General features: G+C 37.3%; 1 protein-coding gene across 1 annotated transcript in view; it reads left to right on the top strand.

The window, feature by feature from the left end:
- LOC127436782 (neuron navigator 3-like) overlaps positions 1-27,556 on the top strand; it is a 216,871-nt gene that overhangs the window by 55,880 nt on the left and 133,435 nt on the right. The window contains exons 2-4 of the mRNA XM_051691156.1: positions 8,180-8,297; positions 10,256-10,308; positions 26,741-26,813. Coding sequence (XP_051547116.1) covers positions 8,180-8,297; positions 10,256-10,308; positions 26,741-26,813 — 244 coding nt within the window. The remainder of the gene's footprint in view (positions 1-8,179; positions 8,298-10,255; positions 10,309-26,740; positions 26,814-27,556) is intronic.

Below are 27,556 nucleotides of genomic sequence, written 5' to 3' on the forward strand. Positions count from 1 at the left end.
ACCAGCTAATCCAGCTTAGGACCAGCTCGGCCAGGCTGGGAGACCAGCTAAAGACTGGCTTGGCCAGGCTGTGAGACAAGCTAAAGACCAGATTGGCCAGGCTGGGAGACCAACGAAAGACAAGCTTGGCCAGGCTGAGAGACCAGTTAAAGAACAGCTTGTGCAGGCTGTGAGACCAGCTTAAAACCAGATTGGCCAGGCTGGGAGACCAGTTAAAGACCAGCTTGGCCAGACTGGGAGACCAGCTAAAGACCAGTTTGGAAGGCTGTGAGACCAGTTAAAGGCTAGCTTGGCCAGGCTGGGAGACCAGTAAAAGAAAATTGGTCATGTTGTGAGATGAGCAAAAAAACAGCTTAGTCAGGCTGGGAGACCAGTTAAAGACCAGCTTGTGCAGGCTGTGAGACCAGCTAAAGACCAGATTGGCCAAGCTGGGAGACCAGTTAAAGACCAGCTTGGCCAGCCTGGGAGACTAATGAAAGACCAGCTTGGCCAGGTTGGAAGACCAGCCAAACCATATTAGGCTAATTTAACAGTCTGGCAGAGGATGAGCCTGTCACTCAGCTTTTTTACACTATTAATTTCACCTTCCCGTACTGTATGAGGTCTCAACATAAAGTGCATCTGTAAGTGTCAGCTTTATGCCAAGTGAACAAAGATAATGTCAAGCCAGGTGTGAGAGAGGGACATTTGTCATGGTCTCACTGGGATCATCTCAAGTATGTGTGATGAACTCCTGTGAGGTTGGCTGAGAGGGGCAGCCAAGGGCCAGCACACACGCAGGAAACTAGTACTGACAGCCCAACTGCCTGGACTTCCTGTTGAAGTGTACCATGGTGTCTTGTCCGTTGAAACGACAAACACTCGCGCCCCTCTCCACTGAGGGTCTTGTCTGTTAGTGATGTCTAAATGATACGTACACAACCATGCATGCACAATAAAGCCCTAGACCCCCTCTTCTTCGAATCTCCCTCAAGCATAACAAGAGAACCGCAGCCATATGTCAGTCATCTGTGTTACTTCGGTATGAATGGAAAACTACCGTGAACTCAATGGAGCAATGGGACTGGAGTCATCACCATACAGACTGAATTGATGGCTGAATTGTTATGGATAAACAGCAATGAGCTGTGTTTGCTGTTTCCTGTCTTGTTTGTCTCTCAGTCACAGTGTTACAAGAAGATTCTTCTTCCTTGCTATATTTCGCATTAACAGAGTAATCCAAACACAATATGTGTGCAGTCCCACTGCTACTTGCATTAACTTCTGGGTTTGTTTGTACAGGTTATGCGTGAATAATTAATTATAAAATTTTCTTAACTAATTCTACACTGTCTTTGCATTGTAAACCTGTAAGAACAGGTCTGCTACGTAACAAATATATATATATATATATTCCTTTCTTTTTTCTCATTGTTTTTTTTTTTTCATTTTTATTCTCATTATTTCGTTTTAGTTATTTTAATTAATTCCTTAATATGAGATATGAAACGGTTTATAATGTAGTCCTTTATGGTCCCATATAATCCACTTTACAACATTACATAACACTGCTCAAGTATTGTGGGGCTGTAAAATAATCCATATATTTTTAGGATGTTGTAAGTGATTTTACAGTTTTGCTAACTTCAGACAGACTTAAGCACTGAATTAGACCACATCCTCTCAACAAACAACATGATCAGGTGGGAATTCCACATGCTGCTACCAAATTTTTCAGCACCCTGACACCAACCCCATTCTGTCAAATCACTGACAAGCGCCATCACCCATTATACATCTTTGTCTGCATCAATTTAAATGTTACTGCCTTTTCTGTGGTGCTAATGATAGCGCAGTGCATTAGCAGTTTCTGAGATGCAAGTTCTGGTCTCGTGAAAACCAGTAAGTAACCGTGTTCAAGTAAACAATGGTGAGCGTGATTTGAAGGTGGCGTTGTCCCTGTAAGGGGCATTTTTTTACTCCACTGATGGTTAAGTTTAGGGTTGGAGTTTAGGTTGTGGCATATAGTAAATAAAATATAAATTCCTTTTGACTATATTTCATCATTTACAAAAGAAATAACTTTAAAACTCACTTTTAGTGTCAATCTGTGGACATTTCACACATAAACTGGAGTTCACATGTGCCCATTCATTCAACAGCACTTCCAGCTTTGGCCACTGGGGGCAGTGGTTCAAATTTTGTGAAGCACAGACCGATTTTCAGGAGCAGAACTTTCGACCTACTGACACGGTATTCACAATGAGATCATCTTCAAAACCCCGCACTCCAAACACGTACGCAAACCCAACTCTGCAAAATGATTGACAGGCATAGAGTATTTCTTACTGGGTGAAAAAGTGTAGGCCACTCCCCTTTTTGTTGTTTACAGAGCATGGTGCTGTCACACAGACAGGTGGTATTTCTCAGGAGATCTATTTCATTGATATCTGTCCCGTAGTATGGACATTTTAAACTTGGTATTTAAAAAAGCAACCTTTAATCCACTAATAAGATATGAAAAGGTTTATTGTAACATATGGTCCCATATTATGCAATTTACAACATTACACAACAGCCCTTGAGTATTGCATAGCTGTTAAAAAGCCCATATGCTTAAGAAGTCTCTCATTATTTATTAAAGAAGAAAATTCTGGCCCATTTCCGCTCTCTGCTTTCGTTCATTATCAAAACCTTATCTAAAACACCCAAATGCCATCCCTGGAACAGTCTGCAAGGAAATGAACTCACAGACCCCCGTGGATCAAGTGTGCCTGCTTTTCTCAGCAGCTGACTCCCTCTATTGGCTGAGAGATGTAACAACAGGTTTCCAGTACCTGCGCAGTTATAGATACTGCATAGAGATCAGGCTGTAGAGAGAGCCTGCTGCTTTGGCTGAACGCTGCCGTTTATCAGCGGGACGCTGAGGATGGGGGACCCTGGGCTCAGATACTCTTAAGAGGTACACATACACTTCACTTGAGCTGAACTCTTGCAGGCCGATACAACAAAGACTGCTGACTGCTTCAGGAACAAAGCCTGGGGATATGTGTTTTTGTTTGATAGATGTGTGTTTGTGTGTGTGTGTGTGTGTGTGTGTGTGTGTGTGTGTTTGTGTGCATGTGTGCTGGCACCTTGCTTGCGAGGGGAGGAGGCTGTGCTTGTGAATGACGGCTGTGTGTACATGTGTGTGTGTGTGTGTGTGTGTGTGCCGTTTAAAGCTGTGTGAACGCAGAGGGTGGCATAGTAGGGCTTTATAGTGGTGTGATGCATCAGACAAACAAGCGTTCGTTCATTAATAGAAAGAAAACAACTGAGTCAGAGCCATTGGGATGAATCGAAAAGAAAGTGACGCATGATATATAGCTATAAGTGAAGTCTCAAGGCTTTAAGATACTAGATTGTGTAACTTAGATGGAACACAGTACTGCCGCCCCATAGCATCATTATCCCAACATATGGGAACCAAGGAGCTGTCAGAACTGACTTTTGGATGTGCAGATTCCATGTATTTGCATTCACAGTGGGAAAACATCAGCAAGTTTGTCCCCTAAAAATAACGGAATAAGAAAAGTGTTTAACCTTGGATTGTTGTCCTTCCTTCTGCTTTACAACCAGTCATTTATTTACAGCTGCAAACTGGCCCGGTTTGCCCTCCCTTGTGTCTGAGTCTTAATAACAACATTGATTAAAGCATTGACAGTGTGCTGCCCGGTCATAATGTGGATTGACGAAGCTGGCAAGCTTGTTATGAAGCTTCAGTTTGGGTGTATTGTTTGTTGCCTTGGCTGTTAAAAATGTAAATGATGGGTTTCAGGCATGCCAAACAAACCAATCTGTTTCTTTCTAGGAAAATAAATGACTGTAGTAATGGCTCTCTCAAGGAGGTATCATCTGTATCCACTGGTATTCTCATTAACAGGAAGCTGAGAGACTTTAATGAGAATCACTTTTCCCTTTACCTGTCTCCTTTGTGTTTTTAAACCCCAGCTAAAGTTGTAAGAAAATACTTTCTCCTATCCCAGCTTAATATGCAGGGACAACTATTAGTAAGCCATTTGTATGTTAATTTTCATGAAAACTAAATTCTGTGTCTCTGTGGCACTATAAAAATTCCACTGTTTGTTTGGGCAACCCGTCCAGCCCGACACAACAACATCGACTAAACCAGTGGTGCGAGTTGGGGGCAGGACTATCTGTTCGATTAACGGTAAACAGGAGCATGTTCGAAAGGCTGTTTGAAAACAAGTTTTTTTTTTTTTTTGCAATTTGGTGGCGCTAGAGGCACAGTAATTATGCACTTCAGTTCCACTTGTGTCACAAAATGAATTGTAAAAATAATGACTGTTTTCAAAAGGGTCTCCCCAAACACTGCACCCATTGCCATTGGTCAAAAAACAGACTCACGCCATTGGTTGTTCCAATTTTGTTGTATTTGCAAAGTTGAGATTCACAAACAAACATCAGTGTTTTGATAGTGCTGCAAAGACACAATGTTTTTACTTTTTCGAGAACGGCTTACTTGTTTTTGATATTGGGGAACATTTTTAAACATCAAAATATCACACACTTCACCTTTAAGCAACAGACAAGCAATCATTAACTAAACAAAGTTTACCTCTTTAAATATTCATGGCTTTGTACTTTCGCAAAAACTTTCATGCGTTGTTTAGGAATGCATCTAAGAGAAAAGGTTAAAAATTCAGAACAGTGATGGCAAAAGTGTTATCTGGAGTACTGCAGAAACAATAGTAGGCCTATTTTTGCAGTGTATTTTGGAAAAAATAAGACAACCAGAACAGATTTACGCAGTGATACTTTCACAGTAGAACAAGCAGCTATTAAAACAGGTTACATTCTTGATGCATGCTAAATTTGTCTAATCAATATTATTAAGCTTTTAAATATGCAAATGAAAATGGTAACCTGGGGTTTATAGTACAAATGGACAGTAAGACTCCGAAACCTGACTACCCAGTATTGTTGTCTACAAGTGTAAACCGTGTGCAGTATAAAACAAGATATCCCATCTTTTGAGTTTTGAATGATAATAGATTAACAAAAGTCTCCTGCTTTTTCTGTTGTTCTCTTTCTCTCTCTCTCTCTCTCTCTCTCTCTCTCTCTCTCTCTCTCTCTCTCTCTCTCTCTCTCTCTTTCTCTGTCACTCTCTCTCTCTCTTCATTCTCTATCTTACTTTCACCTTATCTCTCTTGCTTTCTTTGTTAATCTCTGGGCACTGGAGGCAATAAGAAGGAGACAGAGTGATCTCTCTTTTCCTCCTCTCAAAGGGGCAGATGGACATTTTCTGCCTGTCGAGCGCATGAACAACTGTGGCACTGCGGCACCCTTAATTCTCCAAGCCTTCCATCAAACGGGGAAAAGGGGAACATGGTTCTGCTGCAGAGAATTGCTTTGTTGTACTCTGCTTCCTTTCTCTGACCCTTCAACTACTGTACCAGCTTTACCTCATAAACTCACTCAGGTTAAGCCGCAGAAGTCTGACTTCCTCCTACATCGGTAGGATGCACGGTAAACCAAAATAACTAACCAGTGACTAAACCATCCTGTTGAGAAGACCATCATTTCTGTTTTGTTGTTAATGCTGTTTTGGATGCTGAGAGGTTATATTACAGAAACATCCCTGCTTAAAAAAAAAAAAAGAACTTAACATAGCCTTAGCTAAATTGCTGGGGCTTAGCTTATTTAGTTGACTTCCTGAAAATTGCCCAAAAACCGCTTAAAACCAGCCATCAGACTAGCCTTTTTTAAAAATATATATAATATTTTAACAGTTTAGCACCCATGGTGATTTCAGTTAAGGAACTAGAACTTGTCTGATTCTGACTTCATACGTAACATTCTGTGGGATTCTGCTCAGTGTTGGTGTCTACCAGGCATCTCAACTAGCTGAACCAGCAAGACTTCTTTAGTCACTCAGCTTTACCAGAAACACCATGCTAGTTGAGCAGCATTTTTTATTTATTTTTTTTTTTTTTTCAGTGATCAGCATGGACGTCCACTAGCTAGACCAGCATCAAACCACAACTAACCAGCATAAATGGAAATTCATGCTGGCTTAAGAAAATCTTGTCAACAGGGCAAAGCAGAATTTACCTGGCTTTGTATAGGAGACGCTGCAGAAATGTGTAAATTCTTTGCTGTTTTGTGTGCCGCGACTGGAGGTGTTGGCATGTGCGGTGGTGTAGCTGTTTGTTTATTCAGCTCTCTGAGGTGGCTGTGGTTGGAGTGGTGAGCTGAAGCCTTTATTGGCTTTCTTTTACATTGTGTCATTTTTAAGTGGGAGGATGACTAAGGAGATCTTCATTACCCTATTCTCGTTAATGACTCTTCATCATATGCTGAAACCACAACAGACGGAACATTTGAACTGTGGCATCTCTGAGTGGAATGTTCAACAGTCCCTGGAAGAGACAGAAATGTGTATAATTGGTCAATGTGTTTGAGGTGGCGAGAGAGTATGGCAGATCTTTGATAATTTTATGATGCATTTGGCATTATAACATGGCCTAAAATGAAACTAGCAACATAATTTGAGAATTCTTTTGAAATTTTACAAGGTTCGTGGGTGTAAATGAATTTTGCCACTTTAAATATATTTCAGTCAAGTGTTTAGTCTATAACTTTAATCTGAAGCAGGGTGTGTGGGATGGAAATCTGACCTCCCAAAGGAAGTCACATTTTTTATTTTTTTTTCCTTCAGCAGCATCAAGTTAGTCAAAGTATCTATTTTAACATGCCAATAGGCGTTCGAGAGCAAAAGTCACACTCACCTCACGAGGTAACCATAGCAACACTAAGCAGTATCGGAGGTTACATAGACAAAAAATAAGTATTATCATTATTCATCACTTTATTATAGATTACCTATCACTAATACAAGACTATTTGGTTTAAAAGGATTGTTGGCCTTTGGCTAATTGTGCTATAGAGCGACAGTAGACTTTTAGATGAATATCAACAGATTGCACATTGAAAATTACGGATTGAAACTCCTTTTAAAAGTTGAACCCCTGAAATCATTGTATAATTTGCACACTGTTGTGAAGGTTGATGTTACTTACCCCCAAACCCCCATCCAGGCAGCTACATCAGCAAGAAGATGTGACTGCTGAGAGTGTCTCATTCCACTGGGGTTCTTTTACTTGGGCGGGAAATGGAAAACCGCTTGCCTTAGAGAATTAGAGACCTAATTCTGGGATTACAAAGAAACAGCAGAGCTTTAAGATTTGCAACATGACTTTTTAAGAGGTCTAAGGAAGGATCCCTGAGGAACACCATATCCAACTAATCTTCCAGACACATTGTTGAGAGACTAGGGGGTTGCATTTGTTCAAATGGACCCGGTATATTAAGCAATAAATAAGGTCTTCCTATTTAGTGTTCCCAGCATGCTGTTTTAACTTTTTTTGCTGTTTCCCTTCTGGTGCTGGTTTTATTCTGGTTATTGGAGAAGTTGTGCTGCATAAGGACTTAATTCTAAAGACTTTAAAGTATAGTTTGGCCCTTTGACTGCCACCTCTAAAGACAAATTAGCCCTCGCAAAAGTCAGTTTGTTAAAAGGAGGTACTATCCATGTAATTCACATCTGATTATACGGATCAGCGCTATCACAGTGTCATATAAATGCTTGGTTATATACACTAGAACATCTCATATTATCTATTACTTATTAAACTATAGTATCTGTTTAGTTTTGATTAAACTGAGCTCAACATGTTTATACTTACTCTGGCTGCTTTGTTGGTCGATTTGTTTTTCAAGAGGAGCTATATTTAAAAAGAAAAAAAACAAATCCTGTTTTTAACTATTACACCCTATACAACTACAAATTGGGTTAGATTTGTGAGCAAATGTCCTATTTCTTTCTCGTTGCTTTCTCTATGTCACCCATAGTGTCTGTTTTTCTTTAAGTTGTTCAGATCAGTGTTGACGCAGTCTTTTCACCAGCTTGGCAAGGTTGGAAGATCAATGTTGACTGAATATTTTCAATAAACTCGAGTCTGACCACAGATAGAGAAGTTGAGAAAACTGCCAATGCCTTTGCTTCTTACCTTCTTACCTTCTTAGGACATAAGTCTTCATTATTCTGTCTGAATTGTCTGTCAAGAAGTTTTTTTTCCTTTTTTTAGTCTTTAATTTTTCTGTTCCTAATTAGAATCTTGTCTTTTGTCCCCTGTAGATCTATACTGATTGGGCGAACCATTACTTGGCCAAGTCCGGCTGCCCGAGGCTTATTAAGGACCTGACTCAGGACATACCCGATGGAGTTCTGCTGGCAGAAATCATCCAGATAATAGGTTAGAGCACACACAGACTTTTGAAGTTGTACTAGTGAGAACCTCTCATAGACGTTTCATACTAAAAATCATTTACTGTACCCTGTCCTGCTGACATTATTAGATTTAAATCAAAGCATGATTTGACCAATTTATGAACCTTTCAAATAGTGAGGACCACTGATAATCTCCTCACATGTCAGATTTTGATGTGTTTCACAATATTTGTGAGGACATTTTCAAAATTTGGCCATATCCAGTGTACACTGGTGGCCAAAAGTTTGGAATAATGTACAGATTTTGCTGTTTCAGAAGGAAATTGGTACTTTAATTCACCAAAGTGGCATTCAACTGATCACAAAGTATAGTCAGGACATTACTGATGTAAAAAAACAACATCATCACTATTTGAAAAAAGTCATTTTTTATTAAATCTAGACAGGCCCCATTTCTAGCAGCTATCACTCCAACTCCAACAAAAATAATGCTCAGACTGAAGGAAGACTATAGATCTTCTTTGTTCTTTTAATGCTTAAACACTATAAAGTCTCTTGGTAGATTTCAGTCGTAAATGACTCACAGAAGCAAGCCTCACCAAAATACTCTTTATTTTGCAGCTAATTCTGCACAATTGTAAACCTGAATAAACTTGAATCACTAAAATAGCTGGAATTGGTGCTTTTGTCTTATTCTTTAAAAAAAATATCCCCAGAAAAAATGTTCATGGACCAGTGATTGTCTTACCTTTTTCACCCCTCATGAGTTTGCATCCCTGTAATTTGTTGTGGTATTGCAAGAACAAATCTACAGGAAGCAAATTTTTTTGTTTTTCATTACCCATTTAGCGCTCTTGCCACCTGTGACCTCACACAGCGTAGCCTACCTATGTGACTTGTTTTTTTTTTTGCATAGCCCAATTTCAAACATTACAAGTAAACATGCTACTAAGACGGACAGAAAACATGGACAAGTTCTTGAAAAGGAAAAATATTGACGATAGTTAGCCTATGTGGGATAGTGGTGTGCCGTAGAATTTTTTAGTCGTAAAAAGTGTGCCGTGGCAGAAAAAATGTTGGGAAACACTGGCTTACCTGATACTGTTGGATGTCGGAGTATCAGCATTGGGAAATGTAAACATTCAAGATGGCAGAGGTTAGTATGTAAAGGCTACTGCAAAATACTCTAAACTGACTGGAACAGGTAACACTTTGGCAGGTCCCATCGGGCTCAGGTCATGTAGCAGACCTCTAAGTAAGTGTAGCCAAATCTGTACACACACTCGCACTTACTTAACTTTCTATGCTATCTATTGATGATCTCCTAAAATGTCTCCAAAGGAACTTTCTGCCAGATATAGCTCACATTTGGGGACAATTTTGTTCCCAAACTATAATTAAAAAGTATGCACACACATACACATAGTGCAGGCTAATAAATCTTCACAGCTCATTTGAGTGGAAAAAAAAAATAAAAAATATTTGTAAAACATAAGTTAAAATAATGTTTTTTTTTTAAGCTATTATGCTCATGTCAAACTGAATTAGATGCTGTAGAAATCAGCACCATGAGAACTGAGCACTATTTCTGCACTATTAAAGCATGTGTCTCCCATGTGTTCAGTTTATCGAGCACAAAGTGGTTTGCGTTGTGTGTGCATGTGTGTCAGTCTGTCTTTTTTATTTTTCCTTATTTCTTCCCCTCTGTTTTCCCCTCCTCTGGGCTGTCCTGAAACTTTATTATGGACCAGCATACAATGGCAGATCCTATGCCACAACGGACAGCTGATGAATTAACAGCCGTTCATTTTCTCAGCATTTTCTCCAAGACTGCAATCATGCACACACTCATTCACACACTCTCCCAAAATGCATTGCTGACCCTGACAAAAATCAGTAGATGGAGAGGCCAGAGGTTGTGGTGTGTTTGTGTTGTGTACCAGTGTGCTGTAGAGGTTTAACTCCACTGTCTCTCTGTTGCAGCTAATGAGAAGGTAGAAGATATTAACAGTTGCCCCAAGAGTCACTCTCAAATGGTAAGTGTCTTGTTTTATGTATTTCACTTGTTCATTTAGAATGCTTAAATATTAACTTAATTATTTTCACCATTTGTGATTACATACTGAAAAAAAAAAAAAACTATATATATATATATATATATATATATATATATATATATATTTTTTTTTTTTCTTTTTTTCTTTTTTTTTTGTGACTATTGCAATAGAAATGTTTAGCTGTTTTTCATCACATATTTGTGATGAATAGTGGAGGTCATTGTTCCACTCATTATAAGCCAGTCTCTGTTTCTCTGTGAAACTGCACCTGTCACAGAAACATCATAATTTTGTTTTGGTGGCATAATGTGAGAAATATCTCACATATGTGTAGCCACATTTGTGGAGGAAAAAAATAGGCATCTTAGATATGTAATAACATCCTAAAGGTACATTTTCCACTACGATTAGTCATTAAAAGATGCACTAGAAGATGCATTAGGAGTTGTGGCAGATATTTTCTTTGATGGCCCTTTTGTTGTTCTTTTTATTAGATTTGCTCACTTTACTTACATGTGCATGGTTCAGATTAGTGTTGTCAAAATTACCGGTACTTCGGTACCAAGTCGATACTAAAATAAAAAAGATGTAACGATACTAGTGTTTCTGCAGTACCGGTAGTACTGAGCACCTACTCATTTCGGTACCAGCGTGTATGGACTGACCCATGACTGCTTTAAAATGCTCACAGGCTTATTTTGAATGCGTGCTATGTTACTTAAATGGAAAATGTATCAAATAAAAATCGTGACATGTCCTAGTGTGATTTATTAAACCGCTAATGACTGCAATCTTTGGATGAGTGTGGATGAGCTGCTTACTTTGGATGTATAAATCAGACCTTTCAAACACTGGAAACACATCAGACATTGAGAATCATTCGCGTTGTATCAGATGACAGAGCAGAGCACTCATCCACTGTGAACCACGCAGCACATGTAAATAATTATGTAATGAAATCACAGCATTTGCACTTTAATCTCAACTCAAACTTTATTTAAATAGCATTTAAAACAACAGAGTTGACCAAAGTGCTTCACAGTAATAACATTTTAAACATAACATTTCAAAATTACCACATACACAAACACCAGTAATCTAAAACCCAAACACTCCAATACCATGTCCTACATTTCATTTGTCAGACTCAAAGGCCAGTGTAAAGAGATGAGATTTCAGACATGACATAAATGTCTTCAATAAAGTGACCAGATTTCTGAAATGAAAAACGGGGAAATTTCTAGTTCAGTGGTAAATACAGTGTCATTGAAATTTCACATGTTACTTATCTATGATTTAATAAAGGGGGACAATTTGGATGTTATGTATTTTGACCATGTTGAATGTAGTAATGTGATAAACTGTGGTATTTCATACTCTGTTGAATATGTCTCAATGAAATTCTGATACGGAGGTTAAGTTGATCGTTTTTAATTGTCTTCTGTTACATGAGTTGATTATTTTTCTGTACTGTATACAGTAGATGACACTGTGGCATAAAAGTGAACTAAACAAACATATATAAACAATGGTTGAAAATGGCAACTATTGCAGCTTACTAGACAGCACAGAGCCCCTTGCCCTTGGTCACACTCTTTGCATCACTCTTCTTACTCTCTTCTCAAATTCCTTCTCTTCTCCACTTTTCCTTCACCTTTACCTGACACTTTCCTAAAAGTAAGATGGTAGGCTACTAATTTGCTTGCTGGCAAACTGGCAGAGGAATTTCAAAAGTAATGAACAACAGTGACTACCATTTCCCTGAAATCTTATGAAACACTTAAACTATGGACAATATCAGGGCCTGGATTTAATTTCTGAAGGGCTGATTGCCCTGCTTACATGCCTCATATTGTTCAGGATTGTTTCCACTTTGTATTCATGACACAAAGATATTCAATATTGTATAATTGTAATTATTATAATAATAATAATTATAATTATTATTAACTGTTTCTATCAGTTATCTCATATGCTATCTCAAATGGACCTGTTTTTCTTAATTATACCTTTTATTTTGATCAATTCTTATGCATTATGATGCTTCTTTTCAGCCACTTGTTTGCCAGCAAGGCACAATGTAATCTATCTGGTAATGTGCTGACTTACATTTATTGTTGTTCTTTGCAGATGCTTTATTATACATTTAATTTATTTTTCCATGTTGTTAATGTTGTAATCTTATTTTAAAAGCATTGATTTGATATAATATATAACAATATAACTTCTTTATAACATAACTAGTATGTGCCTCACCTCGAAGCTGTTAAAGATGATGATGTTTCTTTTCAATTGCACTTGCTCCCTGGTCCAGTTCTTAATGGCAAAACTGGTGCAAACAAGTAATCAGCAAAGGAAGACGAATGACTTAAAGCTGCTATAGTGAGCAGATTTATCAGAATTCCATTTTGATGATGGAATTAAATGAAACTTTAAAACATGGAGTTCTGGAAAATAATAATAATTATTAAACTATAATTATGAAAATAATTATGAAATTATTAAAAATAACTAAACTGGTGTGTTCAGTATCACATATCAATATTAACATATTTTTGCTATGGTATCGAAATTGGTATCGAGAACCTTGAAATTTCACTGGTATCGGTACAGACTACTGAAATTTACTTACAGTTGATGCTTGCCAAGTGTTAATTTAAACCCTTTGTACCATTCTTAAAAGCATTATTATTGAAACAGTAAATGCAGACTAATCCTCATGACAGTCTACGTAGCTGAACTGATCTGTTGCTGTTGTTCGTTTAGGTACAGTAAGATCCTGCATGTGTTTGCGTTGTATTGCCGCTGTAGCACATTGCAGTGATTAAAGTCTGCTAAACTGTATGCCTTTAGACCCACATGTCTGTTCTGCAAGAGAATGGCCTGGCTGAGTGCTGGGCTATAACTCTTTGCATGTCAGTGAGTACAACAGACCCTTGGTTGAGAATGCTGGGATTGTATCTGTGGGCATATCCTGACAATTCCCAAGTAGGAATGCTTGTCAGATTGGAATAGTGCAAAGACTGTAGTAAAAGCTTTAGTGATAAGTTCAAGGCTAACTGTGTATGCGTGTTTCGGGGAGGTGTAGGGTGTTTTGATGTTTCATTCAGTGCCCATTGGTCTTGCACCTGCTGCCAGTATGTGTGTGCACACGTATGTAAGGGTTTTACAATGAGGAAGTGTGTCTACAAGGCGGCTGTTTACGGGAAGCTGTTTACGGGAAGTTGAGGTTATAGAGGAATCTGACGTTGAGACAATCACACACATACACGCACTGTACCGCAGCCAAGCTACAGAGCAATAACCCAGTGTTATATGACTTCTCTGACATTGCTTTTAATTGGTAGGAATATAATACTGTGCAAAAACGGTATGGTGTATAGGATGGATTTATTTGTGTGTTAACAGGATTGTTCAATCTAAAATGAAAACTCTCTCATCAGTTAAACACCCTCATGTCATCACAGATATGTTTGACTTTCTCTCTTTTGTTAAATGCAAACAAAGAGTTTTAGAAGAATATCTCAGCTCTGTAGCTCCATACAATGCAAGTAAATGGGTACCAACATTTTGAATCTCCAAAAAGCACATAGAGGCAGCATAAAAGTAATCCATAAGACTCCAGTGGTTCAATCCATGTCTTCAGAAGCAATATCATAGGTGTGGGTGAGACACAGATCAATATGTAAGTCATTTTTTACTATCAACCATTCACTTGCATTGTGAGGACCTACATAACTGAAATATTCTTCTAAAAATCTTTGTTTGTGTTCACCAGAAAAGAGAAAGTCATGCACATCTGTGATGGCATGAAGGTGAGTAAAGGTAACGAGATACTTTTCATTTTTGGGTAAACTATCACTTTAAGTGAGAGGATAAGAAATATCCTGGCCTCAGTCTGGTTAACGTGTTCAGGAATTAGCCCGGAAGCTGATCCATTGTGCCCTTTTTCCTGTATTTGTTACCATGTGGCAGTTATTATTAAGCTGTATATCATGTCTACCCTCATTGCTCTGGAAGTGGGCAATCTGCCAGTGAGAAATACTCAGTTATAACTATCATTCAGAACAGAAATTCCAAATCTGTTAGGACAAGATAGACATCCATACATCTTTGGCTGGGAATCAATAAATCTTTACAACTTTGGCATTTATCAAAATGCTTGCTCACAACCATTAAAAGCACCTGTTAAAAGTGGCTGTAAGTGACTGCAATGCTGGATGTATTTCCCAAGCAATTGAAGATGGTTACTTCATTAAATGCATAATAAACTCTCTCTCATTGATCTGATTGGTCTCTTGGGGCTTAATTAAACTGGCACAAAGAGAGGCAGATAAATCGCCTGCTGCAAGCAGTCTGTTCATTCACTCACTGGCCCTTATGAAATGTTTGTCTTACGAATCACAAGTTCTCCAGACGTTTAGAAGGTAGGTTTCCCTTTTCCCTTAAGGAATTGCTGATTACAAGGTTGGTATAGAGCGTAACAGTGCACATCCATCTTTTCAGTAGTCTTGGTTCTGGAAGTATTTTTCCCATTAATTTTGTTCAATAGCGATTTCATAAAATCCTTTATAAAAGAGTTTCAATCCATGAACCAAACCAACCAGCTCCGAGGTAAATCACAACATTACAAACTTTGTTTGAATAAAAAAGTATTTGAAAATCGGACAAAAAGACAAAGGTATAACACTGCAGACTCAATGTATTTAATGAGACAATAAACTACAATCCCATAAAGCATTGTGAATGATGTAATCAAAACAAAAACAATGGAAGTATATAAAACTAATGATTTAAAGTAGTTGATTAGTATAGAATCAATATACTTTAAGTATTCTATATTGCAAAATATATGTATTGAGACTGACTCAATTGCATCATTCACAGTGCGTCATGGACGTTGTTGGTCACTGCAGAGGTTTTTGTGAAAGATTAACAACCCCTGAGCTCACACTTACACCTTGTCCTAACCAGACGCGACAAGATTAAAGCGACACACAATTGATCTGTCTACACCAGGCGTGACACGACACAGCGATATTAATACACTAAAATGAGGATAATTGACAATAAAATGTAGAAAACATTGAAATTACAGATGAAACAGTCTGTTTATTGAACACAACTCATTTTCTCATTGAAGCTTCGATTGGGCATTCGCTTTCTACGGCAAGCCCCGAGGGGATAAATACATAATCACACACATACACAGGGCAAAGTTACTCCATGAATCGCATCTTTATTCAGTCGGTTACGATTGTTTATGTTCACGCGGTACTCCTGTTGTTATTTCGCCAATCTCCATGTGACAGGGTAGCGGAGAGAATGTCAGAATGAGCCGGTATGTCTCCCCTCTGCCATTCTGAAAAGGTGTGTGTGTGTGTGTGTGTGTGTGTGTGACAGAGCTCCGGCTGATGAGAACGAGACCTCAAACACAACATTCAGTAGGTGTGTGACACCCTTGGCCAAAATCAAGTTGTTGTGAACCCGCTAGTGTGATGTCGACTTTAATATAATGTAATAATAATAATTTTAGACCCATTTGCTGACTGCGCTGGCTGGCGTGATGTTGCAGAAATAGAAACCATTTCAAAAATAGAATGCCCCATCAAATACTCTGATTAACATAGAAAAGATACCTTTTATCGCATGTTACGCCATCACGTCTGGTTAGGACATGTGTCAATCTGTCTGAAGAGGTTTGTAAGTTTTCATAAAAAAATCATTTCACCTATTAAAAATGAATCAGATTTTAAGTTCTATCAGGAAGACTCGCAGACTTGAGTGAAATTTAAGATGACATTTATTTGATGAATATAAAACAGAAATGTAATGTCTCTCTTTGGCGTAAGCCCCATCTGGCGGTCTGATAAAGTTGTACTCGGAACCGTCATATCCTGCCAGAGATAGGAGGCAGGGGCGAGGAACCTACCCCCATGCAGGATGGGACTCAACTGGTGGTGGTGGGGTGGTGGAGGTTGCTGTGTTAGCGCACTGAAACAGCAATGTGATAGATTGTTAGCAGACTTATGAAGCAATGGCTTACATGTGATTGGCTAGGAGTTACCTAGCTAATGGTACGATGATGTACAGCTGCTAGTCTTCCTGCTAGAACTACGCTGTGCTTACATTTCCAGAACCAGTCTGTTGCGCTCTATTCTGATTATTCTGGAATTACGAAAATGTCAGTCCAGCAAATGAGCCTGTGCTGCCATTTTTTGGGCTTGGTAGTGAGACATGGTTATTTCTAGAGGTTGTACATCAGAATGGGAGTCCCTCTTGATTTATAAGCCAACCAGGATATTTCTTTTTTTAAAGTTGAAGTGTGTAATTTTTGTGCCTCTGGAGATTCCAAACAGAAACAGCTTTTTGTTTATTATTGTCCATCATCCGTTGTTTGGACAAACAGAGAGGTGTGCCCCCAAACTCATGAAATTGATTGAACCAATGTTTCTATGATGGACTTGTCACATTTAAATCATACACACTGCAACATTTATAAACTCCTTGAGGCATATACACCAATGCTTTTCCACATATATTTCTTAAAGATTAGGATTAGGAAACCCAAAGAAACACATTTAAAAAAATTGGTTGTGTTTATATGCAGTTCATTATCACATTGAGAGTTAGTGCGTTCTACATTAAGATATCACTAAGGAGTCTCTTTGCTTTTTAGCAGTTGTTTTGCGGTCATTGGCTGTCACATCAAATCTCTGTTCACATCTCTTTCCATTGTCACCAGCCATTGTTGGGACAAATTCGCTCTGACAGTGTTGTCTTGTCCCTAGAACGGGACACCACAGGAACTGAGCATGCAGAGAATGTCTTTGAACATAACGTAACACCCTCCAGCTCAGAAACAAGAAATCCAAACAGGGCTATAATATCCCATTCAGCTGAAAGTAAAGCATCAGAATACTAATCAATACAATTAAAACTATCAATAATAAACCACATTGCACTTCAAAAACCGACAGATGTGCAGGCACACAATTGGACTGCAATTCCCAGAATGGACTGTATCATGTTGGGGATTGTAAATCCTGGTTTATGCCCTTACAAAAAAGTACTAAATATTACCATATTATTTTTTTGGTCAAGATACCATAGCACTACCATGTTTTTTTTTTTTGGACATGTACTGTACCCATTGTACTACTACTATATTTTTTGGTCATACAATACACCATGGCACAGAAGCACCACAGAATTCTTGGAACTACCTTGGAGCACCACAAAATTACCATGGTACATAAAGGTATTACTATGGTATTTGCCAAAGTACCATGTTATTAATATAAGGAAAAAAAGAGATGCCTTCTATCTGTCTCTATACATATACATACTGCTCTCAGTGCCTCAAACCTCAAGTGTCTCCTGCAGGTTTTAGTTTGTGGTCATCAGGAGAGATTGATTCCTTAGTTGCCTCTGTAGGTCGAATGGGAGGACCAATGCAGTTAAGTGTGTGTTATGGCTTGTAAAGTGGAAGTATCATCTGGGCTCCATCTGTTAGAAGTGCACAGACTCACAGCTTAGGAATACACTCCTCACTGAGCTCACGGACATCATCATATCCTTCTGATGGCCCACCGCATTCAACTTATCTGCTTAATACGGCATCCGTCCAGCATTAGCACACCATGCAGCTGTTCATTATAGAGCCCAGGCTGCTCAGATGGTTTATCCTACTAGATGTCCGCTTGTTCACATGACGTCAGGATCAGTGGACCTGACTTCAAGAAGCTGGACTTTGGGATTTGATTGTTTAATTTGTTAGTGTCCGAAGGTCAGAGGTGGGTAGAGTAGCCAAAAACTATACTCAAGTAAAAGTACAATTACTTGAAAAAATTAATTACTCAATTAGAAGTAAAAGTAATGATGTTATTAATTATTTGAGTAAGAGTAAAAAGTATCCAATTAAAAGAGTACTCAAGTAGCGAGTAACTTGTTACTTTCATATGTAACATAATTCAGTTTACTCCCCAATTTTCCATTACATAATACACATTTAACATGTATTACAGAATAATAATAATATTAATTTAATAATAAGAATTATTATTATTGTTATTTCATCATTCACCCTCAAGTTGTTCCAAACCTGTATATCTTTCTTTCTTCAATGCAACACAATTAAGGAGATATCAGACAGAATGTCACCATTTACTTTCACTGCATTGTTTTTCTCCATATTTTAAAAGGGAATGGTGACTGAGACTGTCAGTCTCTAACATTCTGTCTAACATCTTGTGATGCGCTCCAGTTTACATGGATTTATACAGTAGGCACTGATATATTGCAGCACTGATATAAAATGTATACTTATAAACTGAGGTCATAAGAGCCCATAGTTACAGAATCACAAAAAGTTACCATTGCCACAACACAGACAAGCTCACGTTATCACAATCACCAAAACTCACCGCAACGAGTTTTCTTACCATGAAATATCCGCCCGCCTTGGTGTGAAATGAAGACGTTGCGTGATGAAAGAAAGTGTTTGTTTTGATTGCTTGCTGCTGCTGCAGTGGTGGGCTCATGTGACAGAGCACAGCTGTAAAGTTCCACTGACGTAAAAGTCCCATTCAAAAATCTCTCAATAAATAACGTATTTATTAAAACTTATTTAATTAAAACCAGTAATGTAACGACAGGAATGTCGCCTATTGTAACAAAATAAAGGTACATTTGAGAAAGAGTAAAAAGTACCCACTATTAAACCTACTCTTAAAAGTACATTTTCTCCAAAAATTTACTCAAGTAAATGTAACAGAGTAAATATAGCACGTTACAACCCACCTTTGCCCAAGGTACTTATATGGCATTATCTGAAGTAAACACAACGTTGTCTCATAGAGTCATGTTACTAAACCAACCTTTTTGCAAAAATGATTTTTTTACGTGCCTCATCGGACATATCGCATCAGTGTCATTGTGAAATGAACACTAGAGGTGCTAAAATAACAATTACTTTTTGCATGTTTCATCTCATTATTTGCTTTTTATGACACTGCTGGTTAAGTTTAGGTTTAACCCTCTGGGGTCTGAGGGTGTTTTGGGTCCTGGAGAATTTTTGACATGCCTTGACATTTGTGATTTTTTTCAGATGCTTAAAAACATATTAATGGCTAAAGTCTGATAACACTGTATTCAGCACAAACTGGGCTACAATAATATGTGAGCAACATGTATGTACATGTTTTTATTTTTGAGAAAATAACGTTTATGCGTGGTTTTTGAAAAAACAAAATTTTAAGTCACTGAAATAAGGCCATATAACACACTAAACATTTGTTCACAATACTTTTGAGAACTGGATCTTGTAGCCTAGAGTTTTTGCTACAAAATGATGTGAAAACCATCCTGATCACTCATTCATACAAAACAATATAGTCATTTAACTTTTGTAAGACACTTTTAGTGTTAGAAAGGCAATATGCGAGGAGGCGTGAATGATCATGAATACTGATGTGATTCACACCTGAGGAGACAAAGACCCCTCCCCTGGGAACAGAATAAAATGTAATATCTGATATAGGGCATATACTGTACACAATATATACATTTCTTTGATGAATAGAAAGTTCAAAATAACAGCATTTATCTGAAATAGAAAGCTTTTGTAACATTATAAATGTCTTTACTGTCACTTTTGATCAATATAATGCATCCATGCTGAATATAAGTATTAATTTCTTTCCAAAAAAAAAAAATTCTTACTGACCCCAAACTTTTGAACGGTAGTGTATAATGTTACAAAAGCTTTCTATTTCAGATAAATGCTGTTATTTTGAACTTTCTATTCACCAAAGAATCCTGAAAAAAATTGTACACAACTGTTTTCAACATTGATAATAATAATAAATGTTTCTTGAGCAAATCAGCATATTAGAATGATTTCTGAAGGATCATGTGACACTGAAGACTGGAGTAATGATGCTGAAAATTCAGCTTTACATCACAGGAATAAATTGCATTAAAAAAAAAAACACACATGAGCCCAAAAATGAGTATTTTAAGTTGTTTCCACTGTTATGAGGAAACAATCCAGTAGGACGTGCCAGTGCGTCCGTCGACCCCTGTGGGTTAAGGTTTAGGGTGGGAATGTAGTTTTTGTCCATTTAAAACTTGATAGAGCATTAACTTTAAAAAAAAAAAAAAAAAACATCTGTTTGTCATCTATGACACTGTCAGATAGGTTTAGGTTTAAAGTTTAGGATAGGAAGGTAGGTTTTGTTGATTTAAAACTCAAGTTTATGCAGTATGAGTGAGTGCATTAAGAACTACAAGATGGAGTGCAACTGAACGGAATTAAATGTAGAGGTCTCGAGACACATTTTTAAAAGTGTAACTGTTTTAACTTGAAACAGCATCTTAGAAACGAAACACAGTATTCTGAAACAGTGAGATGCAACTCAACTGTCATTAATGTCCTTTTTCTCATTTGTACATAGACCAACAATTAAAAAATACCGCACATGGAATGCCCTGTATTGACACCCCTTATGAAATCTGCTTGTTATTGATGGATAGGATTTTCAAGAAGTGCAAAGTTGCGAGGAAGGCACCAACTGGCAGGTTGTTTTCCAGTTGTTCCCCATGCTTGTTTAATCCCTCATTAAAATGTAGAGTTGTTCCTCGGTGTGAAACATTATGATCTCTGAACACTTGTTGTTGTATCAGAATTAATCTCTTTCGCTGTAACTTTCACTTTTTTTGATCTAGACAAGTGTCAGTTTCTCAGTTTAGTTTCTGAGTGAGTCTTGCACAGAGTCATGAGACATGCCTCACCTTGTCATCCCGTGTGTTAAACGCCACATAGTGACACTTGCCGTTCACATTTGATTTGTGACGTGCAACGGTTGACATTAGTGGTGACCTGTCCACCTCAACTTGTAGACATAGCAGACAGACTTCTGATGAAAGGTCAAATGCTTGCAATTCTTTTGACAGACTATTTAATGGGGCTCCAAATATCTACTCTCCCAGGGTGAAAATCAGAGTGTCTAAGCCTCTGATTATATCTCACTTAAAGGCTTTTCTATGCTTCATTCAAATTCTGCTCACCAACAATAAGAAGCTTAATAATACCACACAGAGGAAACTAATGGAGTAAAGTCTACGAAATCTCACAGCAGCTCTCAGTTTTAGATGGCAATTTGAAAGAGCATAATATAATGAATAAAATAAAAGAACAACATACCGATGCTGTGCAGAATATAGTAAGTACTACACTAGTATTCCTTTCTGAACATAGCCTATTAATTCATTATTCTTGTCTGTCAGCATGAGGGAGAAAAGATATTGCAAAACTCGCCCTGATCTCAAGTATTCTTGTTGCGAACTTCTAAAAAATTGCAAGCATTTGACCTTTCATACAGTGTCCTAACTGACCTGCAGTACAGAGTCTTGGCATTCTCAGCCAGCATTTCAGATGTGTGGGGAGTGCAGGCACTTTAAAGTGTTACAGACAAAAAATGTTACAGACAGGCCAGCCACTGGTGCTGTACCTCCACCAGTATCGCGCAGGGCAACGACTACAGCCTGATTTATTTAGTTGCTAATGAGACAGAGGAGGCCGCAGGAATTTAACAGCTGTCATCATTGGCTGTCATCATCATGGCTCTGCTATGGTTGTTTGTCTAAATGCCCACTGGGCGCAGAGAATGGCACTCTGAAGTTAGGACTGGGTTGTGGTTCTAATAAAGAGACCTGCCGAGAATTACTATAACGCTGTTAGAGCAGAATGATTGCCTCTTCAGTTCTTGCTTGTATGAATTAAAACTAACAATAAAATTATTCATTATTAATAAAAATGTTAAATGTTAAAGGTGGTTTTGTAAACATTAGTATTTGAAGATACTACCTTTAAATAGATCAAAATAGAAAGATAATTCTGTCAAAATAACTAAATGTTTGGAATAGCATTATTATTATTATTATTATTATTATTATTAGTAGTAGTAGTAGTAGTAGTAGTAGTAGTAGTAGTAGTAGAATCTCTGTATTTAGACTTATTTTGATGTAGTATCTTGTGATTTCCACTCAGTATATCATTAGAAATATCTGGGTATTCTGTGAATACATCAAGTCTGCATATTCTGCACAGTATACATGTACATGTACTGCATCAATAGTAAGAGTAGTGTGTTAGAATTCTATTTCAATTATTTTGTGATTTCATATGATTATCGATGATAATAATAATAATAATAAAATATTAATAATCTGTCAAAATAACAAAATGTTCGGAAAAGCATTATTATTATTATTGTTGTTGTTATAGTTATTGTTATTATTATCCCTCTATTTTGACTTATTTTGATGTAGTATCTTATGTCCACTCAGAATCTCATTATGTGTATGTAGCCTACATTTAAATAACTAAATTAACAGTGCAGAATGACCTCCACTTAATTTCTTGGTTGTATGATGTAATACTACTGACAAAATTAATAATCTACTATGGAAATCCAGAAGCACAAGGTAAAAAAGAGAAAATAAAAGGCTTTATTTCCTTGTTTTGACTTAGTATCTCATTATTTTGATTATACATAATGGCAATTATATGGTCCACTTTTAAATAACATTTGTTTGTTTTATTTGTTAGTTTTTTTGGTTGGTTTACCAATGGACAGCTCATCAAATTAATGTGAATCTGCTCCCAACTACCAGAGAAATTGCGCAAAACGCCTGCAGCTGTCTCTCTGAAAATAAAAAAATAAAAGATTTAAGGAAGAGAATGCAGTGTCTATGTGTTTTCTTGGCTCTTAGTCATTTTAAATGAGAGCCATATAATTTAGGTAAGAGACCATTTGTTTTTGACGCTAGTGTTAAAGCAGCAACACTTTCCAATGCCGGAGCTTACCCTGCGGTTATCTGATACGCTTTGAGCCGGGCCCCGTGCCACTAGCTGGGCCCCTCAGCATCTGGATCCACACATCCGGACCCAAGTGAAAACATTTACTCTGCATTAAAGCCTCACTCAGATAAGTGTGCTGCATAGATTAAACATGATTAGATTAATGGCAATTGCCACTCACAGTGACAGTAAACTTTTGCAGCTTGCCGTGGCCATTTCGAACAAGCGACGTGCAGCAGACTTGTGGGGATTTTCCATCCTGTTTGCATCCTTGAAAAGTGCTGGATTATAAATTTCTTGATATTATATTGTGAAAATATACCTCGTCAAAACATTCTCCTCCCTGATTGCTTTTAATGACATATCTGGTGCTGGAAAATGTCAGTTTATGTCGGAAAAACAGATGATCTGACTTTCCCGCAGAGTCATTAAAATCCCACATGGTATGAAAAAAACATGAATAACCACTTGCGAAATGGCAGTTCGGCGTCAAAAGCTGCAGAGGGCTCTGCTTGCTATTAGCGTATAAAATCACAGTTTATATTTGTGTGCATCGCTGTAGACCAAGACACAGACTGAAAATAAACAAAGTGAACGGCTGACGGAATCGTTATTAAATGAGGATGGAATTTCCAAAGCTAATTATGGGGTTATATCTGTAACACAAACCCAAACTTGATGATCTCCTCGCTTCTGCCCTGGAACACAGAGTGCAACCCCACCCTTACTTTAAAAAATAAATTAAAAACTCTGTTCGCACATTGCTGTCCCACACCTGTCAATCACAGCATCCATTTACACTTTTGGTGTCGAAAACAAATGTGCAGTCCATTGCAGGGACATTACCGGGTTTCATATATCATAAACACCCCAAGAAAAATGTTAAATGATGCGGTTTAAATGCCAGGCCAGCAAGAAGCTGTTAAGTGGGTCTCATCTGTGTTAAGAATGTCTGAATCAGTATTTGGTCGGAACATGCCATCGGGTGCCCATGTGTACGAGTGCCCACTTGTGTTAATGAGACTGCAGTGAAAACCAATTCTTTCTCTGGTGTGCCACACATGTTCTGCACTTTGCTTCCATTAAAAGAAGTTTATGGGAAAAGATAATCAAACGTTTAAAGTGCATTAAGCGCTTTGCATGTGCGGCTGTGTGTGGGATGTGTTTCATATGTGAAATAGGCTACTTTAAGGCTGTCTGGGCAGATGTATGGATGAAGAGAAACAAGATGCTGTTGATATGGGCTGTATTAACAATTGCTTGTTCATTCCCCATGCTCTGCATCTTTCTATGTGTGTGTTTGTGTGTGTTAGTAGGTGGTCTTGATTATGTGTGTGTGTGTGAAGGCCTTCTTGGCTTCATGCCTCACACAATGGGCACTGAAGGTACTGAGGTCAAAGGAGACTGGATGGATGAAGTTGTGTGGAATGCTGTAAATCGCAGCTACACCAGGACAACTGTGGGTACAGCCCTAAATTATAGTCCAGTTGGCCTTTGCTGAAAAAACTGCAGCATTACAGTAAATAATGCCAATAACAAGGATGATCATTCGCAGAAATACATGCTGATAGTTTAGTGATTCTTAGACTTGAGGAAAGCTATATGGGTGAATTTCTGTTTGTGCATGTGAATACACAGAGTTTGTCAAATTTTACCCCAAAACCAAAAGAAAGAAATACTATTTTTAACAACAACAACAACAACAACAACAACAACAACAACAATATCAACAACAACAATAAAAATAATAATAAAATTAATATTAATACAAATATTTTATTATTATCATTATTATTATTATTATATTAGTATTATTATTTAAAATAATAATAATAATTATTATTATTAGTAGTAGTAGTAGTAGGATTATTATTATGTTTAGCTAACTGTAAAATAAATCATAGACTACCATTACAGATAAACACATTTCCTTCAAATATTTTATTACCGTAATGTGTATGGTGGTTTATTTTTTATTTTTTGTAGTTCTCATTATTATCAATGGTCATTCTTATAAGATGCTCATTACTGTAATACAGTAATTTGATTGTTAGGTAATTCTTAGAAAATCACTCATTTTCATGGAGCTTTGCTTAAGCACTCTGGTTATGCATGTGTTAAAATTGAATTTTTATTACATTTATTTAATGTATTTCTTTTATTCAGAAACATGAATATATTGTAATTGTATCAATACACATGAATATATTTATTAATATATATATATAATATATCATATTTATTAATAATACATTTTAGTCATTTTATTCATACATTTTATAAATGAGATTTATTTAAGATTTTGCTTAAAGAAAGTGAAAGTGGCAAATTAGTAAATGTAAGATATTTCCCATTGTGTAATTATTTTTCATGACATTTAAGCATCAAATTCTTGCATCTCGTATTTTCGTAGAATGCCCATATTGTCACATTTTATATTAATTTATTTATTTACATTATGTAATTGTCAATATTTTTTCTTATGATTCTCATTAGGTTATAATTTATAATACAGTAGTTTTAACCAGCTTACAGTGAAAGAAAAAAAATACAGTAATATATTTATTTTATTAAAATCAGCATAAAATGGCAATGCAACAAATACTACCATGATGCACTGTATAAATACAGTTGCCTTGATGGAATCCTTCGAATGTAGGTCTGAATATAAGTGAGATTTTACAGAATGCTCTGAAACTATGTTAAAACAGCCACAGAAGACTTTTTTTTATTTTTTACATGAATGTCTATAGAGTGACATTTCCTTGTGAGACTGTGCATTATAGGCAGCATTAATACAATTATGCACAGGGGCAATCCCTCAGAGTCAGTTGTTTGTCACAAGTCTGCTGTGACCACGGGCCCAATACACAGCATAATACATTTCTAGTACTGTGCTCTTCACAGTGTGGTCTGGCCCATTGACAAGCCTTGACCCTGTTGTAAGAGTTCTCCAAAGTTTTGCCCTATGTCAATGCAAAATATGTGAGCCATGCATGTCTCATTAGCCACTTGTGTGTATTTGTGGAGGCTCCAAGATATTACCACACTTCCATTCAAGTGTTGCATTGTTACTGCTCTCAATTGGGCCGCAGCACTGTGCCTCACGCATGCTTGCTTCATCTGTCAGCATACTGTATGTGTGTAGGTGTGACACACTGCCATCCCAGTGTCATACTCCGGGTCCGACCCACAAAGGTTAGACAGGCGTCATGACACTGTCTGACTCCCGGAGACAATAGAGCCTTTGTGGGCACTAAGCCGTGAACGCGTCCCTGCAGAATGTTGGCATGCACTTGTCAGCCGCACAGACATGAGTTGAACCATCATACATACTCAAATACGTTACTATTGAAGGCAGCCTTTCTCCGAAGAAACCGCCACACTTAATGTCAAAGGCTTTGTTGAACTTTGAATACTGTTATGAATGTGTGTGAGCTTCAATAGCTCACTCTCTGACATCACGGCCTGCTCCCACATCCTCTTTGCCATGAGCATGTGCTGGTGAGTTGCTGAATGACTGATCTCTTTGTTTTTGTCTTCCAGATTGAGAATGTGGAGGCTTGTCTGAATTTTTTAGGGGCCAGAGGAGTCAGTGTCCAAGGGCTCTCTGCTGAAGGTAAGACTCCTCTGTCTACTTGTAACAATTGATAACAGCTGTTGAACACCTCAGAAGCACACATGGTATTTTTAAATATATATATATATATATATATATATATATATATATATATATATATATATATATATATATATATATATATATATGTGTTTAAAGGTGATTTGTGTAATGTTAAAATGCTTTCTTCAGCGACAACTCTAAGTAAGGCATTGGTCTATAAATGGTAACACTTCACATTCATGTTCCCCTTGTTAAGGGTTTATAAAGGGGTTCATTAATGACTAATAATTAATTTACAAATGCATTATAAATCATTGATGTGCAGTTACAACAACATGCATAAAATGGATGACTTGTCAGATAGTGAGCATTTTTCGTTAATTGTAATAAATGCTTAATAACACTTACTCGCCATTAGTAACCTAAGAAAATGTAACTTAATGTAAAGTGGACAAATTTGAAGCATTTATTCAAGAAATAGTTCACCCAAAAATAAAAAATTCTCTCATTATTCACTTACCCTGATGCCATCCCAGATGTGTGACTGTCTTTTTTCAGAAAAACACAAATGAAGATTTTTAGAAGAAGATAGAGCTCTGTCAGGTCCTTATAATGCAAGTAAACGGGTGCCAGCACTTTGATGGTCCAAAAGTCACATTTAGGCAGTATAAAAGTAATCCTAATCCATGCGACTCCAGTCGATCAATGAATGTCTTCTGAAGTGAATCGATAGGTTTATG

The sequence above is a fragment of the Myxocyprinus asiaticus genome, chromosome 47 (genome assembly GCF_019703515.2).
Source record: "Myxocyprinus asiaticus isolate MX2 ecotype Aquarium Trade chromosome 47, UBuf_Myxa_2, whole genome shotgun sequence".
NCBI lineage: Eukaryota > Metazoa > Chordata > Actinopteri > Cypriniformes > Catostomidae > Myxocyprinus > Myxocyprinus asiaticus.